This window comes from Rhinatrema bivittatum, chromosome 10, assembly GCF_901001135.1.
Source record: "Rhinatrema bivittatum chromosome 10, aRhiBiv1.1, whole genome shotgun sequence".
In the NCBI taxonomy this organism is placed as follows: Eukaryota; Metazoa; Chordata; class Amphibia; order Gymnophiona; family Rhinatrematidae; genus Rhinatrema; species Rhinatrema bivittatum.
The window spans coordinates 60,284,571-60,303,748 of NC_042624.1; the positions used below are offsets into that span (position 1 = coordinate 60,284,571).

At 45.0% G+C, this 19,178-nt stretch overlaps 1 protein-coding gene across 5 annotated transcripts in view; it reads right to left on the reverse strand.

Annotated features, from left to right (window-relative positions):
• The window catches only part of LOC115100149 (ADAMTS-like protein 2), a 61,382-nt gene that overhangs the window by 1,598 nt on the left and 40,606 nt on the right, over positions 1-19,178 (reverse strand). For 4 of the 5 annotated variants that reach the window (XM_029618419.1, XM_029618420.1, XM_029618422.1 and 1 more), the window contains 9 exons: positions 18,754-18,929; positions 17,649-18,042; positions 15,097-15,499; positions 14,449-14,552; positions 13,774-13,900; positions 13,061-13,274; positions 11,503-11,658; positions 8,759-8,929; positions 7,792-7,968 (listed from right to left, as the gene is read on the reverse strand). In XM_029618419.1, the coding sequence (XP_029474279.1) occupies positions 7,792-7,968; positions 8,759-8,929; positions 11,503-11,658; positions 13,061-13,274; positions 13,774-13,900; positions 14,449-14,552; positions 15,097-15,499; positions 17,649-18,042; positions 18,754-18,929 (1,922 nt within the window). Of the gene's footprint in view, positions 1-7,791; positions 7,969-8,154; positions 8,930-11,502; positions 11,659-13,060; positions 13,275-13,773; positions 13,901-14,448; positions 14,553-15,096; positions 15,500-17,648; positions 18,043-18,753; positions 18,930-19,178 lie in introns of those variants that run through there. The other variant, XR_003858975.1, reaches the window with a different exon arrangement.

Genomic DNA, 19,178 nt, shown 5'->3' on the forward strand with positions numbered 1-19,178 from the left:
TGCCCTTCCTTCCCAGCAAAGGAGTTGGTGAGCACACCAGGGCTCCTTGACCAAAAGGGGAAATAATATTGAACTGGCTCCTTACAATCTCACCTTATGGCCAAGAAGCAGCTAAACTATAAAATGTCTCTTATCATTAGAATTGCTGCCGACATGTTTTTATGCCAGTAAAGATTTAAAATGCTTGCACAATCCACATGATCGTAACGGGCTGCAATTCTGTGACTTTTCATCATTTACAATGAGTTTTGATTCCTGAACATTTTACCCCCACCCCTCTTCCCTTCAGTTCTTGCGCCACATGTCATACACCCTAGAACAGCTGACAGCATGTTTTCGTGCCAGTGAATCTTCTCAATTTCTGCTCATCATGATTCATCTTTTGATGAAGTAGGCCCAATGAAGGTCAAACATTTTTTATGAATCTACACTCAGACACTTGTGTCTAACAGAGCATTAATTCATAAGAACATGCCATACTGGGTCAGACCAAGGGTCCATCAAGCCCAGCATCCTGTTTCTAACAGTGGCCAATCCAGGTCATAAGAACCTGGCAAGTACCCAAAAACTAAGTCTATTCCATGTTACCATTGCTAGTAATAGCAGTGGCTATTTTCTAAGTCAATTCAGTTAATAGCAGGTAATGGACTTCTCCTCAAAGAACTTATCCAATCCTTTTTAAACACATCTATACTAACTGCACTAACCACATCTTCTGGCAACAAATTCCAGAGTTTAATTGTGCGTTGAGTGAAAAAGAACTTTCTCCGATTAGTTTTAAATGTGCCACACGCTAACTTCATGGAGTGCCCCCTAGTCTTTCTATTATCCGAAAGAGTAAATAACCGATTCACATCTACCCATTCTAGACCTCTCATGATTTTAAACACATCTATCGTATCCCCCCTCAGCCATCTCTTCTCCAAGCTGAAAAATCCTAACCTCTTTAGTCTTTCCTCATAGGGGAGCTGTTCCATTCCCCTTATCATTTTGGTAGCCCTTCTCTGTACCTTCTCCATTGCAATTATATCTTTTTTGAGATTCGGCGACCAGAATTGTACACAGTATTCAAGGTGCGGTCTCACCATGGAGCGATACAGAGGCATTAAGACATTTTCCGTTTTATTTACCATTCCCTTTCTAATAATTCCCAACATTCTGTTTGTTTTTTTGACTGCCACAGCACACTGAACCGACAATTTCAATGTGTTATCCACTATGACGCCTAGATCTCTTTCTTGGGTTGTAACACCTAATATGGAACCTAACATTGTGTAACTATAGCATGGGTTATTTTTTCCCTATATGCATCACCTTGCACTTATCCACATTAAATTTCATCTACCATTTTGATGCCCAATTTTCCAGTCTCACAAGGTCTTTCTGCAATTTATCACAATCTGCTTGTGATTTAACTACTCTGAATAATTTTGTAACATCTGCAAATTTGATTCTCGTCGTATTTCTTTCCAGATCATTTATAAATATATTGAAAAGTAAGGGTCCCAATACAGATCCCTGAGGCACTCCACTGCCCACTCCCTTCCACTGAGAAAATTGTCCATTTAATCCTACTCTCTGTTTCCTGTCTTTTAGCCAGTTTGTAATCCACGAAAGGACATCGCCACCTATCCCATGACTTTTTACTTTTCCTAGAAGCCTCTCATGAGGAACTTTGTCAAACGCCTTCTGAAAATCCAAGTACACTACATCTACCGGTTCACCTTTATCCACATTTATTTATTTATTTATTTAAGAATATTTTATATACCGGGGCACGTTAAAAACATCACCCCGGTTCACATTGTAACGTAATGTAGCAACAGGCTTTACAATAATTTAGAATAGATAAGCATAGATAAACATTATTTAGCTTTACTATAGATTAGAATAGATAAACATTATGACAACTGTTCAACTTGGGATAGGTGGTTTATCAGGTGTTACGTGATAAACTAATAAGGAGAGTAGAAGAGAAAAGGTGATTGGAATATGGGCGGGTAAGGGGAGGTAATTCTTAGGAGGGTAGAAGAAAAATGTTTATTAACTCCTTCAAAAAAGTGAAGCAGATTTGTGATGCAAGACTTGCCTTGGGTAAAGCCATGCTGACTTTGTTCCATTAAACCATGTCTTTCTATATGTTCTGTGATTTGATGTTTAGAACACTTTCCACTATTTTTCCTGGCACTGAAGTCAGGCTAACCAGTCTGTAGTTTCCTGGATCGCCTCTGGAGCCCTTTTTAAATATTGGGGTTACATTAGCTATTCTCCAGTCTTCAGGTACAATGGATGATTTTAATGATAGGTTACAAATTTTTACTAATAGGTCTGAAATTTCATTTTTTAGTTCCTTCAGAACTCTGGGGTGCATACCATCCGGTCCAGGTGATTTACTACTCTTCAGTTTGTCAATCAGGTCTAGAACATCTTCTAGGTTCACCGTGATTTGGTTCAGTCCATCTGAATCATTACCCATGAAAACCTTCTCCAGTACGGGTACCTCCCCAACATCCTCTTCAGTAAACACCGAAGCAAAGAAATCATTTAATCTTTCCACGATGGCCTTATCTTCTCTAAGTGCTCCTTTAACTCCTTGATCATCTAACTGTCCAATTGACTCCCTCACAGGCTTTCTGCTTTGGATATATTTTAAAAAAAGTTTTTACTGTGAGTTTTTGCCTCTATGGCCAACTTCTTTTCAAATTCTCTCTTAGCCTGTCTTATCAATGTGTTACATTTAACTTGCCAACATTTATGCATTATCCTATTTTCTTCTGTTGGATCCTTCTTCCAATTTTTGAATGAAGATCTTTTGGCTAAAATAGCTTCTTTCACCTTCCCTTTTAACCATGCGGGTAATCATTTTGCTTTCTTTCCACCTTTCTTAATGTGTGGAATACATCTGAACCACGCCTCTTGCACACTTTTTACTTTTGTAGCTGCTCCTTTCAGGTTTTTTCTAACTATTTTTCTCATTTTATCAAAGTTTCCCTGTTGAAAGTTTAGCACGAGAGCCATGGATTTGCTTACTGTACCCCTTCCAGTCATTAATTCAAATTTGATCATATTATGATCACTATTGCCAAGCGGCCCCACCACCATTACCTCTCTCACCAAATCCTGTGCTCCACTGAGAATTAGATCTAAAATTGCTCCCTCTCTTGTCGGTTCCTGAACCAATTGCTTCATAAAGCTATCATTTATTCCCTCCAGGAACTTTATCTCTCTAGCGTGTCCCGATGATACATTTACCCAGTCAATATTGGGGTAATTGAAGTCTCCCATTATTACCGCACTACCAATTTGGTTAGCTTCCCTAATTTCTCTTAGCATTTCACTGTCAGTCTCACCATCTTGACCAGGTGGATGATAGTATACTCCTATCACTATAGTCTTCCCCGACACACATGGGATTTCTACCCATAAAGATTCAATTGTGCATTTAGCCTCATGTAGGATGTTTATCCTGTTGGACTCTATGCCATCCCGGACATAAAGCGCCATACCGCCTCTGTCATTGCGATATAATTTGTACCCTGGTATAGCACTGTCCCATTAGTTGTTCTCCTTCCACCATGTGTCTGAGATGCCAATTAAGTCTATGTCATCATTCACTGCAATACATTCTAATTCTCCCATCATACTTCTTAGACTTCTGGCATTAGCATACAAACATTTCAAAGTTTGTTTTTTGTTTGTATTTTCATTCTGCTTTTTAATTGATACGGATAAGTTAGAATTTTTTAGCTCAGGTGAGTTTTTAGTTACAGGCACTTGGACTACTTTTCTTATTATTGGAACCTCACTGTCGGGATGCCCTAATTCTAATGCATCATTAGTATCCTTTAAAGATACCTCTCTCCGAACCATGCGCTGCTGAGCGACTGTCGGCTTTCCCCTTTGTTCTAGTTTAAAGCTGCTCTATCTCCTTTTTAAAGGTTAGCGCCAGCAGTCTGGGTCCACCCTGGTTAAGGTGGAGCCCATCTCTTCGGAAGAGACTCCCCCTTCTCCAAAAGGTTCCCCAGTTCCTAACAAAACTGAATCCCTCTTCCTTGCACCATCGTCTCATCCACACATTGAGACTCCGGAGCTCTGCCTGCCTCTGGTGACCTGCACGTGGAACAGGAAGCATTTCAGAGAATGCTACCCTGGAGGTTCTGGATTTAAGCTTTCTACCTAAGAGCCTAAATTTGGCTTCCAGAACCTCCCTCCCACATTTTCCTATGTCGTTGGTGCCCACATGTACCACGACAGCCGGCTCCTCCCCAGCACTATCTAAAATCCTATCTAGGTGACGCGTGAGGTCCGCCACCTTCGCACCAGGTAGGCATGTTACCAGGCGATCCTCACGCCCACCAGCCACCCAGCTATCTACATTCCTAATAATCGAATCACCAACTATGACGGCCGACCTAACCCTTCCCTCCTGGGCAGTAGGCCTTGGGGAGATATCCTCGGTGCGAAAGGACAATGCATCACCTGGAGAGCAGGTCCTTGCTACAGGATCCTTTCCTGCTGCACCACTAATAGAGCCTAAAATATAGTGGCATAAAAACGTGCCGGCGGCTGTTCTAGGGTGTAAATAAGTTTGTTGTTCTTGTGTTATAACATGTGAGGGGAGGAGCTGGTGCTGTGGTACTGCACGGAAGGCTGATTTTCTGATTAAGATAGATGGAAGTTTAAGAATAATGTTTGCAAGTGTGTATGAATCTGGCTGAAGGAGGGCCACAGTGTCACAATTAATGATGTGCGTTCTTTTCTACTTTTCAATCTCCTGCTTATTTGGGTTCCGGCTCAGTCAGATGCAGGAGTGGGATCTGGTGCCATGAGCTTTATTTGGAAAAACCCGGAGATATATTCCCTTATTTTAAGGGCCCATCCCAATTTGCTTTATTGCAGTCACTGCAGCAGCATTTCTCAGCTAGGAGCCAGGGCCCCACACCAAGTCTCCTTCCAGAACTCTAAACCCAGCCACTAGATATCACCATTATATGGTAACTGACTTCTCCTCTGCCCAGGGGTTGTGAATGTTGCCCATGCAGTGACTCCAGTCGCATTCCACCAGGGGGGGGGTGGAAACATAAGCCAGGAATTGAACCCAGGTCTCTCAGCATGGCAGTGCTCAGAGCCACTAGGCCAGCCTCAATGAAATCTATTCTGAAGAGGAAGTAGGGTTCCAGGGGGGTTTGTGCCAGGACCTCTGTTAAATTCATATTTTATCAGTGATCAAGAGGAAAGAATACACATCAATCTTGTTATTTTGGAAAATGCCATCAAACTGTTGTAAATACATAGCAAGACTCGCTCATTTTACAGGAAGACTTTCATGCTTCAAGCAAATAGGCAGATAACCAGCCAATGAGATTTAAACCACTTAGAATACAGATAGGTGGTATATAATTTTTAAGTAAATAAATGTGGATAAGTGTAGCGCAGTGTTTTTAAAACTCGTTTTTCTTAGGACCTAGTGGAAGGAAACATTTTCACCCAACACTGCTCACTCCCTTCACCCACTCCCAGCCCTTCCCCAGTCCTCATTTGCCCACTCTCATACTCCTAGTCCCCATTAGTTGCTCCCAGCTGCCCCCTCCTGATTCAGTCTCCATTGCCCAATCTTATACCACTGATCACTGCTGTCCACTTCCACCCCTACCTTTTCAGTCCCTATTGCTCATGTTCCCTGCCTCACTGCCCCTGGCCCTCCTGTAGACTCTTGTCACTTTGTGGGATGCCTGTACTCCTGTGCTTCTTTGTGATCATCATGAAAACATCATGGGAGTAAAGGTACCACATGACTCAAACTTCCTGGGAGCCACGTGGAACCTTGAATAGGTAGTTGAATGCTGCACTTCCCACCCAGACACACGCAACCCCCCACCCCCCAACCTCCGAGCAGGGCCAGAATGGGTGCAAGGATGGAGACAGGCAAAGGTATGGGGACAGTCCTGGGCTGCGACCCGGAGCTGAAAAAAAACAGGATGGTGCTCTTGGGGCACCAGAATAGGCAATACACTTGCATAGGGCAGTATTTGTTAACACTTAACAGGAAAAATACCTGGGGGGTGTATTAGTTAATAACAATCTGGGGATGAGTGCACAAAGTCAGACAGCAGCACCCAAAGCTGGGGGCATGTTGATATGTATTAAATAGGGGGTGGGGGAGGCAAGGACAGATCAAAGCAATCTGCTTTCTGAGGTGAGGAAAGAGATGGCATCCTCCCTACTCAAGGTGCGGTGCAGGTCAAATCAGAGAAATAACGAGGCGCGGGGGGTACCCCTTGATGTCTAACCCTTTTGGAGATTTGAAATGCTGGGGAAGGGGTTCCCCGAGGAGCATCAGTGATATTATTTCTAGGGAGTTGGCAACCCTTCACACTCCTAGGAACTCTAGCACCTGAATCGCATCCTTCCTAAATGTTTGTCCCCTGGGGAAGTGGGAGATGGGTAAATGATGGGGGGGGGGGGGGTCTGTGTGTGACGCACTCTCTCTGAGCAAGGATACTGGGTGCCCCAGCCTTGTACCCATCCTCCTCTCCCCCTCCCCACAAACAATTAAAAATGATGTGTTTTTAAATGACAGATTTTACAAGAAAAGGACATTCAAAGTACAGTCTTCTGAGGTAAGATCCTAAGCAGCCAATGATTAAAGATCTAGCACGTTGAAGCAGCTTCAGCTTTTTAAGGTTACCCGCTGCGAATACGGGAACCGGGTGCTGTATGATGGTTGCAGGATTTTCACAGTGAAGCTGTTTCATAAGTCCATTATACAGTGAGAAATAAGTATTTATTCAGGTGTACATTGTTTTTCTCACAGTAAGAGGTTTTGTTCTCGTAGGGTATGTCATCAGTTCCATGCAATCACGGTTTTGTCTGTGGGAGGTAGGAACCCCCCCGGCATGATACTAAAACCATGCATAGTGTCTAGAGTTTGGATGCAGGGTGAGGCAAACATGGCAGGAGGGTTTGGGAGGGAATACTTTTTGCCATCCCAAAACTTTGCTGTCTGAAGTGGCTGCCTCACCCTACCTAATGATAGAACCATCCCTTTGAAGAAGGGAGGAGAAGCAAGGAATGAGGATATCGTCTTTTTCATTGTATAATGCATTTGTGTAGCTTGATAAACTATTTTTGGCATTCTCCCAAGAAATACATTTCTAATCAATCAGTGTACCCTGAAAGGATCTAGCAAGAGATTTTTCTATTAAAGCAGCTACAAATAAAAAGGTGCATCCTCTAAGATTAAAGAGTAATAGAATTCGCCATTGACAACAGAAGGGACTTTTTACTCAAAGGGGGTCTACGTGCTAAACCGTGTAGAGCTAACAAATGATTTAACACACGCCCCTGCAAATTTGTGTTAATACATGTTAGGGCACATTATGTCCATGTTAACACTACTGCAGAATGAAATTTACAGGAGTTGATCAGCATAGGTTAGCACACACCAGTAACACAAAAGTGATGTGCAGTTAAGTTTCTGCATTAGCCAAGCCAGGCTAATGCAGGCCCCAATAGGAGCTTCAGTTCCTCCCCCCACCCAGTACCCAGATACCCACCTCGACCCCCAGAAGCCATGTGACAAGGGAGGAGAAATCAAAGTTACGTCACTTTGCTTTTGGGACTCCCTTTCATGCAGCATCCACTCCGGTTTCTCCGGCTCTGGTTCTAACCACTGTAGGCCCCGTCTGTCCTCCCATCCCTCTGCCCAATAGATTCAGGTTCAGGAAACTTTGTTGGCATGAGAGTTTTGTACATGGGTTGCCAAAGCAATGCAGAAAGTGGTTAAAATACCTGAGACCAGGATGTGGTGAACCACGTGGAGCATGGTCTCCTGAAGCAGGCAACCTGCACGTCTGGTTTGCGGGAGAGGTCGCAGCGTGCTTCAGGATACTCCCGGTACCCTCCATTCTCCAGGCCTGCACACAGGACCTTCCGGGACTTCTCCCCTCGCCCACAGCTAGCATTGCACTGCAGGCACGAGAGGGGGAGGAAAGAGGAAAGCAGGTTACTCTGATTAAGACAGGCACTAACTACCACAGGCCACACCTGTATTGCCACCTTCCCTCTATCCTCTCATCTCCCTCCCCCATCCCCCCTCCCCAAACCATTCCATTCTATCGGATCATAAAAATCTCAGACCAAACTGCTACTCACCTCTAAGCCATCAGGGCTGCTCTCTACTTCTGTTTCATTTTGAGTCTAATTACAAAGTATCATGCACAATGAGGAAAGCAAAGCTAAGATTCAATTATGCTTGATAACAGGAGTTAAGAAAGCAGAAGAGAGTCAAAGTGAACAGGGTAGCAGCTCTGTATAAGAAAGGAGCAACAGGAGAGCATGAGGGAGGAGTTAACAGGCAGAATGTCCTTGCACTACCCAGTGACAATAGTGCCCTCTAGTGTCAGCCAACTTTCTTTCAGCCCCATTCCTCCCTCTTTCATGTACCCTACTCCATGTCCATTTTCTATACTCATCCTCACACAATCTCCCCATTCTCCTTGCATCCTTTTTCTCTCTTTGTGCACCCTGCTCCCATCCCTCCCTCAACCTAACCTTTCTTGCCCCTATCCTTGCCCATTAATGCACCGACCAAGCTTTGTTGCAGTCACTTACTTACAGCTACCCTCTCTTGATTTTCAAAGGGTTCTTCCAAAAATCTTTGTGGTTTTACTGTGACTTGTAGAATGGAATAGAGTCTCCCACTTTCCCCCCACCCAGTGTATGTAATGTGACTGCCCCTTTCTCAGGTCGGTCTTACCTGATCCCATTCCTGTTCCACCCAATGGGCAGGGCAGTTCTGGTCTCCGCAAGGGTAGATGACCAGTGGTTTGGTGGTGGCGTCACACTGCATGTCTGAGATTACCTGTCCCTCCAGGTTGCGGCACACAACGTAGCGATTCATCCTACCCTCACCACATGGGCCTGAGCACTTGGGAAATAGTATATATTTATTTATTTCATACTATATTCCACAATTTCCATAATGTTCATCATGGATCACATAAAAACACTGAATAAAACAATATAAACTAAAAACATGACACTTTAAACCACTGCAGACTCATCACTTTCAAATGCCTTAAGATTGGTCAGAATACACCTGTACTAATAACACTGCTGTCAATTGTTTCCAAAAAGTGTTTGTTCCATGAGGAGTTTAAGAGGTAAAGAGTTCCACAACTCAAAAGCAGCGATAAAAAAGACTTTTCGTCTTGTTTCCTGCAAACAAGATGTACTGATGGACGGGGTCAATAACAGTCTTTGCGATGAGAAACATCAAGCACAAGATGGAGTATATCAGCTTATCTCATCTTTCAGACAAAAAGCTTTGGAATATATTGATTTATGTTCAAGAGTTACAACCTTAAAACTTAACAAGAGCAGAAATTGGAAGACAATGAAGATCCTTCATATACGGAGATGTACCTTATACCTCAACACAAACTGAACACTATGCAAATATATGAAATAGAGCTTTGATGACTACCTCAATCCTATTCTGGCCAATCACAGAATATTTATTTATTTAATGATATTTTTAACCTGCATGCTACATTTTTCGCTGAAGGCACCTTACATGGTAATAAAACATTCATAAAAAAACAAGCAAACATAGTAAACAAAATGTTACAAAAAGTATAAAAACAACAAAAATAAGTGTACAATAAAACCACAAAGGTAAGCCCTACGTATTAGAAAATAACTAGGTTAAGTTGAAAGCCTTTCTGAAGAGAAATGTCTTATGAGCTTTTTTGAAACTTATAATGCAGAAAGTGTCACACAGGTCACAGAGATGGAGTTCCATAGAATTGGGCTTATGGCTGAAAAAGCTCTCTCACAAGTAATGTCTAGCCTGGCAAGTTTTGGTGCAGGGATTTCCAACAGGATTTTTGCAGAATATCTTAGTTATCTGCTAGGTTTGTAAAGTCAAATAGATGCATTAAGCCATATTGAAGAATCCTTATGTACTAGAATGTGAATTAAGGTTAGGACCTTATATTGAATTCTTTGTGCCATTGGAAGCCAATGAAGGGTCTAGAGCACTGGTATGTGATATGGTCTCTAAGCCATGTGCCAGTCAAGGATTCTTGCTGCTGTATTTTGGATTACTTGCAGCAAGTGAATGGCATTTACAGGTAGTCCAGGATATAATGAATTACAATAATCCAATTGGTTCAGAATTAATGACGGCAATACCAATTGGAAGTCTTGGGGTTCAAGTAGCGGTTTTAGCCTCTTCAATACATGAAGCTTATAAAAAGATGATACAATTTTTGAAATACGTTCTTATGGTCTTCCTTACTGCCAATCAATTACTAGGGATTATAAAAGATGAAGTACCTGTGTGAATTCCATCCTGGGTTTGAACACACACTGCTCCAGCTTGGCCAGAAGGTTGACATGAAGTGAAAAGTTAGAGTGGAGAACCCTACTAGTACGAATATTCCATCTGTATGGGTAGAAGAGCAGTATCTTTAGTTGGTGTGTAGCTCCCTCATGTGAGTTGCTATAATGGGAATGTCCTGGCTTCATAAAAACCAGGGACACCATTTTGTAGTGTGGATGTTTGAGCTGACTTTGAGAAGGCAGGATGGAGTTTTGCCTGCTCCTAATTTTGTTCCTTTTTGCTTGTAGAGGAGAACCCTTGGGCCTTAATGAATAAGATCTAGGCTGGAAGGAAAAAAGGGCAACTTTTTACTCTATTTTGAAAAACTTGTTTTTCTCCTTTTTGGACTTTACTTTGGAGGAAGTTTCTTCCACCTTTCCTTTATTTTGTTATTTACTGAGGCTTAAGGTTTTTATTTTCTCCAAGCAACTAAATTCCCCAGTGCCTAGGGAATTTAGATACAATCATTTAGACAAGAGTTTTTAGGATTCTCTCACTCAGAGAGATTCATAGACCCTTCAAAGGTCAACCGAAGAAGTAGGTTGATACTCATTCCTGAGAGGAGAGAAACGTGCGGAAAGGAGAACTGTGGCACCGAAGTATCATCAGGATATTATGGGAAAGGTTGGACAAGGAGACATCTGGATCAAGCTATGACAAATGGAACTGTATGGTAATGCCATCTAAATTTAGCTGAAGTATCCTATCCATCAGTCTTGGGAAGGGAACTCCACACCTGCCCCTACAATTGGGAAGGGATGTGGAAAAAGAAGATCAGAATAAAATAGCAGTAAAGAGTGATGGATTTATTAGAACTTAAGGATGTAATGGACTGTATTGCACAAGGAATTGTAAATTGTAATTTATTCCACTTTTTAATCAATTATAAGTAAAATTATGTTACAGCCACAATCATCGGTCAGCATGATTATTATTGTACACTTTCAAGACAGTCAAACAACACTCAGGACCTTGGGGATTATTCAAACACCCCTCTCCCCCCACCAATAGGGAATCCTGAAAATAGAGGGGGGCTTAAGAGGATCTGAAGATGGCCCTTGGCGTCCTAAAGGAGAGCCTCAGCCCAGGCGTTAGACTAGAATGTGTGTTCTCACCGGTCCCCATTCAGAGACAGTCCAGCGCCGGTCACAAGGGGGCCCAGTGCACGCCTTCTCACTCGGGGGCTTCTTGGATTCATCACATAGGGGGGACTCAACAGAGCAGCGCACCTCCCGTCTCATCACTCCCCAAGCACCGCAGCGTGCCAAGCACTGAAACGGAGAAAGGCAGTGAATGAGAGCCAGAGAGTGAGACAAAAAGGGAACAAAGAGTTATGATAATGGGGGGGGGGGGGGGGGTATGGAGATGGGATGGACAAAAGATGAAGAGCATCAGAACACACAGAAGTCAATATTCAGTTAGCACTGGAATTTGGTGCAATATAAAATTGTATAAATAAAGAAAGTCACTGAGCGAACATGATAATCAGCAATTTAGGTAAATTTTCAGCTGAACCTAACCAGCTAGATTTTCAGCTGAAAATTCTCCTTAAACTAGCTGGCCCAAATTTTATCAGCTAGATTTATGCCGCGAAGTTCTCCAGCTACTCATCTAATTAGTGCTGAAAATCAGAAGCTACTTGGTTATGTCCTCTCTTGAAAAAAAAACCTCAACAATGATCCCTCCCACCCCCCTCCCCTCAATAGAAAATAATTGTCCCAGTGGCAGAGTCCCCTCCTACCCCCCTTTCACATTTCATACAAACAAAGGGGTAGATTTTAAAAGAAGCGCGATCAGCCTACTTTTGCTTGCGCATCAGACTCAAGCAAAAGTACGCTGGATTTTAGTAGATACGCGCGGAGCCGCGCGTATCCACTAAAATCCCTGGATCGGCGCGCGCAAGGCTATTGATTTTGTATAGCCGGCGCGCGCCGAGCCGCGCTGCCTAACCCGTTCCCTCCAAGGCCGCTCCGAAATCGGAGCAGCCTCGGAGGGAACTTTCCTTTGCCCTCCCCTCACCTTCCCCTCCCTTCCCCTACCTAACCCACCCGCCCGGCCCTGTCTAAACCCCCCCCTTACCTTTGTTGGGGGATTTACGCCTCCCGGAGGGAGACGTAAATCCCCGCGCGCCAGCGGGCCTCCTGCGCGCCGGGCCGCAACCTGGGGGCGGGTACGGAGGGCGCGGCCACGCCCCCGGACCGCCCCGGGCCGTAGCCACGCCTCCGTACCCGCCCCCAAAACGCTCCCGACACGCCCCCGAAACGCCGCGACGACCGGGCCCGCCCCCGACACGCCCCCCTCCGAAAACCCCGGGACGTACGCGAGTCCCGGGGTCTGCGCGCGCCGGTAAGCCTATGTAAAATAGGCTTACCGGCGAGCAGGGCTCTTAAAATCCGCCCCAAAATGTCTCCACAGCTGTGAGACCCCCTTCCTCCATCCTGATTCTTCATCTCCAATAAAATGGTCCCACAGCATTAACCTTTCCCTTTCCTTCTGGCCCAAAAGGAAAATGCCAGCTAGGTACCCCTCTTTGCCCATTAAAGTCCTGAGGAGTTGATGACCTTTCAATAACTTTGACATAGAGATCACTTTTGGTTATATTCTGGTCTAGGAGTAGAAACGAGCCGGATTAATCTACATATTTCTCAAACCACAGTATGACGCATTACAAACCTCTGACCACTCAGACAGCTCCCACTGGGGACCGCAAACCTTGTTTGTGCACATTTTCCTGTCCATGGGCCTGGCCAGCTTAGCCCCCTCGCAGAGTTCATCGTAAACAGAGCTGTCAAACCCCGGAGCCAGCATCCTCCAGCAGCGCACAGAACGGTACTGGTACCCTTCCCCGCATGTTCGCGAGCACTCACTCCATCGGCTACTCTCCCACCTCCGAGGAGAAAAGAAATGCCAGTTAACGAAAAATACAGGAAAAGACAGAGAAGCAGACAGGCAGTGAGAAGCATCCTGCTCGTGGGCCTGATACCGATGGGCAGTAGATCATTTTCAGTGCCCCAGGAGTCTGGAGACGTTGGCAGATCCACAGCAAGAGCAGGTGTTTTAAGGGCTCCACAGAGCTCGGCCACTGCCCCATCTTCCTGGCCAGTAGTGCCTATTTTTCCAGTATTGTGTCCTCACGCAGTTTAGTCAACTCTCACCATCTCTCTGCTAAACTACTTGCTGTCTCCTTATTCGCCTCTCACTGAGCCGTTTATTTGTACTTCTGCATTGTTCTGTGCACATAATGGTGTACTGGAGAGGGAGGGGAGAGTTTATCATGGAGAACCTTTTACTCCTCTCTGCCGCACTAGCTGCCTCCTTTCCTCCTTCTCCCGATAGGCCAGCACTCGTGTGCTTTCTTTTTCTTCTGCTTTCCCACTCGTACTTACCTGGGAAGACACTCTCTCCCTGCACAGAACTCATGAGTGGGCTCTGGGCGAGCCAGGGCATCACAGTAAGTCTCTTCCACTTCCACTCCATCGTAACGGACGCACATGGCGTAGGAACCGCTGAATCCTGCCAGGCAAGATGAAGCTTCTTAGCAAAGGCTTACAGCCACTGCGTGATGAAACTGCTCTTTCAGAAGAGGGCCATGAACCCAGGCACCGACACAAGAGCTAGACACCCCCCCCTTCATCATGGCAGCACCAGCTCATTTTCCACCATAATGTGCTCTGAGGCCACTGGGATCCCCCCAATTCTCACATGGGTCTAGAGTGATCTCAGTTGAGCAAAATCAACCACGGGTCTATATCCATTGAGTTTAAACAGCATAATTCACCATTTTCATGCTAAGGCCCACTTCTACTCAGTTCATTCAGTATCCCGACAAAATACATCTACCCAATGAGAGGCATACAATAATGCACGATTTATTTTAAATTATTTTTAGCCTGTGCCTTCCAAAGTTCGGGGCGGGTTACAATGATACAAGATTTGTTATCTGTGAGCTAAAATATAATCCCTGTTCCTTTTCCTCTCTTCTTAGTCCCTACAGTAATGATGTGCAACAGCTTCCTGCGACTAAAATGTGCGAGTAGGTTGTGGAGGGGATTCTGCCCTACCTGAGGTGCAGGTGGAGCTACAAGGAGCATAGGCCGAGACCTTCCAGCGGTACATGTCTGCCAGGCTGATGTCCCGACCAAGGGGGCTCACCCCAAACTCATTGCTGTAGATAAAGGAGCAGGAAGAAAACAGAGTGAGATCCAGGAGAGAGGACAATTTTCAAAAGCTTCCTACCCGGGTAAATGCTGCCCTTAGCCCAGATAAAAATATATCTGGGGTTCCACAGCACGAGTGCTTGTAGCTGGGTTAATGGGGGGCCTTCCTGGGCAGGATCAGGAAAGAGCAGGGGTACCCTACATTTTCAAAATGTGCATGTGCTATTTCCCAGTCAGAGTCAGCCACATGAAATGCACGGGCAAAGTCTGCAGTCCAGCTCTGTGGCGGGACAGTTTTCAAGGGGAAATTCCCTTTGAAAATTTTTACAAAGCACCAGGGTGGGCTGTTTTGAAAACTGAGAGGAGGGAGGGAGTTTTACATGGAAGACAGAAGGGCGTGTGAAACTCTGGTTGGTACCGAGTATCTTCCATTATTGGAAACTAGTATACTGTAATGGTTTGTTGTATACCCATTCAGCCTTCCTTGTATTGGGAAGCGTGCAAGTATCTACCCACCGTTTATTCTCTCCCAGTGCCAGCAGCAACGCTTACCTCTCAGTGTCCGGGGCCTGCAGAGGCTTAGCATGGGGCGTTGAGTTGGAATATGAAGGTCCAAGGGCCACCAGACTGTAGTTAATGAGTTCTTCCATCTCCTCTTCTTCAAGCTTTCCCTCAGCCACATTCCCTCCATGAACCTTCATGCTCCCCAGAAAGTTCTCCTTCTCTGGTGCTGGCCGTAGTTCACCTCGCTTTGCCCAGTCCCTCCAGGCCCCAAAGGTAGCGTTCTGCTGAGCCAGCTTGGCGACTAGTTGTTGTATTGCCCTACAGAGGGCAACATCGCTTTGCTCATGGAGGCAAAGTTTCTCGAAGTAGCGCAGCCTGGATGTGCTGATTTCTGGGCTGCCAGACATCTTTAATCTCATCGCACCATCGGGTTCAACAGTGCTCACTGGAGCTGAAAGAAGATGCAGAGGAACAGGATGAGATCAGATGTTAGGAAGCTGCCTCCTGTCTTGGGTCATTTCAGGAGTGGACAATGGATATTTTGTGTTTGTGGAAGTTCAGGGGTCAGCAGTAATGGAACATGGAATTTCGTTTTCTGTTTACTGACCAGGGTCAGACAGGTGGCAGCTCATACAAGCCGATGCCCCCTGTGCCCAAACCCTAACAGGCATCTCAGGATAGAAGAAAGAAAGGAGTGGGTGAATAAAGTTTCCAGCTTCCTTGTTGAGGCTCTATCTATTTAATTGGGTATGCAGAATTTTCCATGGAAAAAAACTTTGAAGCTGCATGAATAATTGGCTTTTCGATTGTAGATACAAAGCAAGTTATTTCACTGTCATTCAAAACAGTCCAGCTATGTCCAACCTCTAGACAGAAAGTGACTTTAAGCAAACCTAGACAGGGTCCATAATAGCAGAACTTACACACTTTTAACTGGACAATCATATTTCAGTTCTACAGCTTTAACATCTGTATGAAAATCAGAGATGTGCACGAGAACAAATTTTGTTTTGCTTCTTTATTTGTTTTATGTTTTGTTTGATGTTTATTTCATATCTTTAAATTATCTGAAATGAAATGAACAGAAATAAAAAAAAAAACGAATGGGCCAGGATTTTCCCCTGCCTTTATCTCAGAGACCCCTCCCCAAGCGCCCCTGATGTACAAAAGTTAAGCCCCTCCCCGCCCAACCCCAGCCCTTCCCCTGTGCTCTCATCTGCATGATCCTACCCTATCTGGTGTCGAATAAGTTGAAAAAAGGGCAGGAACGACCGCCAGTTGCTCTTGCCCCACAGGGTCCCGTTGTCAAATTGGTGCCGGCTGGTGCCATTCTGTTATATGATCAGTTTGACAACGGGACCAGGCAGGGTAGGAGCAACTGCGGATCGCTGCTGCCCCATTTCAACTCATTCTACCCCACAAATGTGTCCAAACAGCGTGAGGACAGGGGAAGGGCCGGGGGCGGAGGTGTTAACTGAGGGATGTGGTGGCAGATGCATTCCGAAACGAAAGGAAACAAGCTCGGCGGATTTCACTGCCTCTTTGTTTTCATTTCAATTTGTAATAACACGCAACAAAGCGGAGCAGGTTTTTTTTGCATTTTTCAAATTGTTTCAAAGCAAATGGGCGGCCCTAACGACGCTTCTTTGGAGCTGCTTAGGGAGCGATTAGAGGGAATGTTGTTCTGTGATGGGGACGTAGTCCTGCAAGTGAGCTGTGCTCTGGCTTAGGGTGTTTGGTGTTTTGTGTACGTCCTAGCTGTTGCTGCTTAGTTTTATTTTGCTTTATTGTAGGGTCACTGCTCCATTTTCCTAATGAGAGTTAGGTATCCAGGTTTATTATTATTTTGAATTATGAACTGCTTATATGAATTGTATTTAAGCTGCATTCAGGAATAGTGTTTTAGTATATTGTATATTATAATTATGAATTGTATTTAATATGATTGCAAGACACTAAAATTCAGAGACCAATATACAAGGAAGTTTGCCAAAGGCAAAAGTCGAGAGAGGCTCTTTTGATAAAAGGAGCCCTTAGTGCTTACACCAAGCTGAAGAAAGGATGTATAGGGTTGTTTTTCCTTTTCCAGTCAACAGCCCCTAGACCTCTCGGGCATCAGTCCAGACCCTCCAAATTACACCAGGAAAACCCACAAACAGCACGAGTGACTCCAGCTCGATGGCTTCCGTGGCTGCAGCCTGCCACGACATCTGCTCTACGCCAGATGGGCTCTCCCACTTTTGTTCCCATGTCGGACATGGGAAACACTTAAAGCTTGTGATATGGAAATTATAATCACAGCTATTAATAACATAAACTGTTGCATTTGCTGGTGTGTGAACAGGCGTTTGCTGTGCTCCAGGAGTGTACGGATTTGCCAAGGCTTTAGTTATAATTAAATTGCAGCACTTATTTTTAATCAGACAGCTTGTGAGCTCCATTCATTTATATCTGGCTGCAATTCCAGTCTCCACTGCGTACTGGTTTACTCTCTCTAGATCATATTCTATTGCCCCTCTGCTTGAGCTGACTATAGATACTGTGAATAATCAATTCCTGTCAACACCAAAAACATTACTGAATCAGCAGAAAATCCTTACCCGAGCCTGCTCCATCCCCGCCTGCCTTCTCCCTCTCCTCCTGCTCTGCTGCTCCAGCCTCATGGTAATCACTGCCAATAGGAAAGGCATCAAAAGTGTCCTCCGATCCCCAGATCCAGTCTCCAGCCTGCACCGTGGAGTTCTCCTGTACCAAGCTCCTCCTGCGGAAATCCACATCTCCCTGTGTGAAACTGTTATCCCACGTGCCATTGTAACCAGGCGATCTGCCAGTATCTGGGGCCATTGGATCTAAATTTTCATAGCTGTATCCTGGATGGTGAGAGTATGAGACTGAATCCCTGGCCGTGGCTTCAGGTTGGTTAAGGAGTGCTGGTGTCCTGGGCACGGTGTAGTCGTAAGTTATGTGGGGAAGTTTTCCATTAAAATTATAGTACTGCGGGTGAAGAAAACAAGAGTTTAACAAATTACTGTAATCCCAAGAGAATGTTTGCACCATCTGGCTGCTTTACTGCTCCATTTGTTTTAAAACCCTCTCGTCAGAGCATTGACTTTCAGGAAACGCCTCCTTTCCATGGCTGTTTGTTTAATGGTATCTATAGGTATATTTTATCCTGGTTTCGTGAATGCTCTCTAACCAACTGAACCCCCATCCAGACTAAGCCTGGCTGAAGGAGCACTGCCTCTCAGAGGCCTTCCGGCTCCCTCTAGGTTTACCCCCTTCCCACAGTAGGACAACGTACTGAGCTGACTGTGAGGGGTTCATGCTTTATTCCATCTCAAGTCTAGGGAACGGTGTACGAGCAGCGGCTGTACAGGATCTCATAGCTGCTGTCGTTTCAGCTACTTTCAGCAGAAGCTTACACAGTAAAGGTGCGACTGGCTTACTTGACAATGAAATTGTACACTCAGGGAACAGCGATCAGGAAAGCAGTGAGCAGAGTGGTGAGCACAAGTGAATACATAATCAGCAGAGGAATAGAAAATGAACAACAGATGAGCAGGAAGATAGCTGCAGTGATCTGAGGAAGTAGCGGATGAGCAATGACAGGTAAGCAGTAAGGCACACGCGAGCAGAAGGTGAAAAGTCCACGAGTAGCGTTGAACAGGCGAGCAGTGGGCAAGAACCAATGTGCCACGCAGGTACCATGACATTCAGGGACTGATTGGTGGGGCCCTGAGCAATGATGTATTCCAGCCCATCAGAGTGCAGGTTGGACGGTCTCCGGTACTTGATGATCGTCCCAGCTACTCGGAAGTTCTGGGGATTGTCTATCGCAGAGTTCCCATTGATGAAGAAGCGCCCAGTTGTGTCTGACAGTGCTACAAACAGAAAAGATCTGAGCATTACCCTGCAGCAAGCTCCAGCACGTCAGTCGGTATCCTGGACTGGAATGACTGGCATAGTCCAGTGCTCAGCGATAAAGATTTTCAGTTCAACAACAGAACAGCCTCTAGTAAGAGAACTCAACACTGCGTAAAGGTATCCTCTTCTTCCAGAGACTCTCTTATGGTTCTAAGAGCGTCTTCCCCTGCATTATTAGATGACACAACCAGGAAATAAATCTGAAA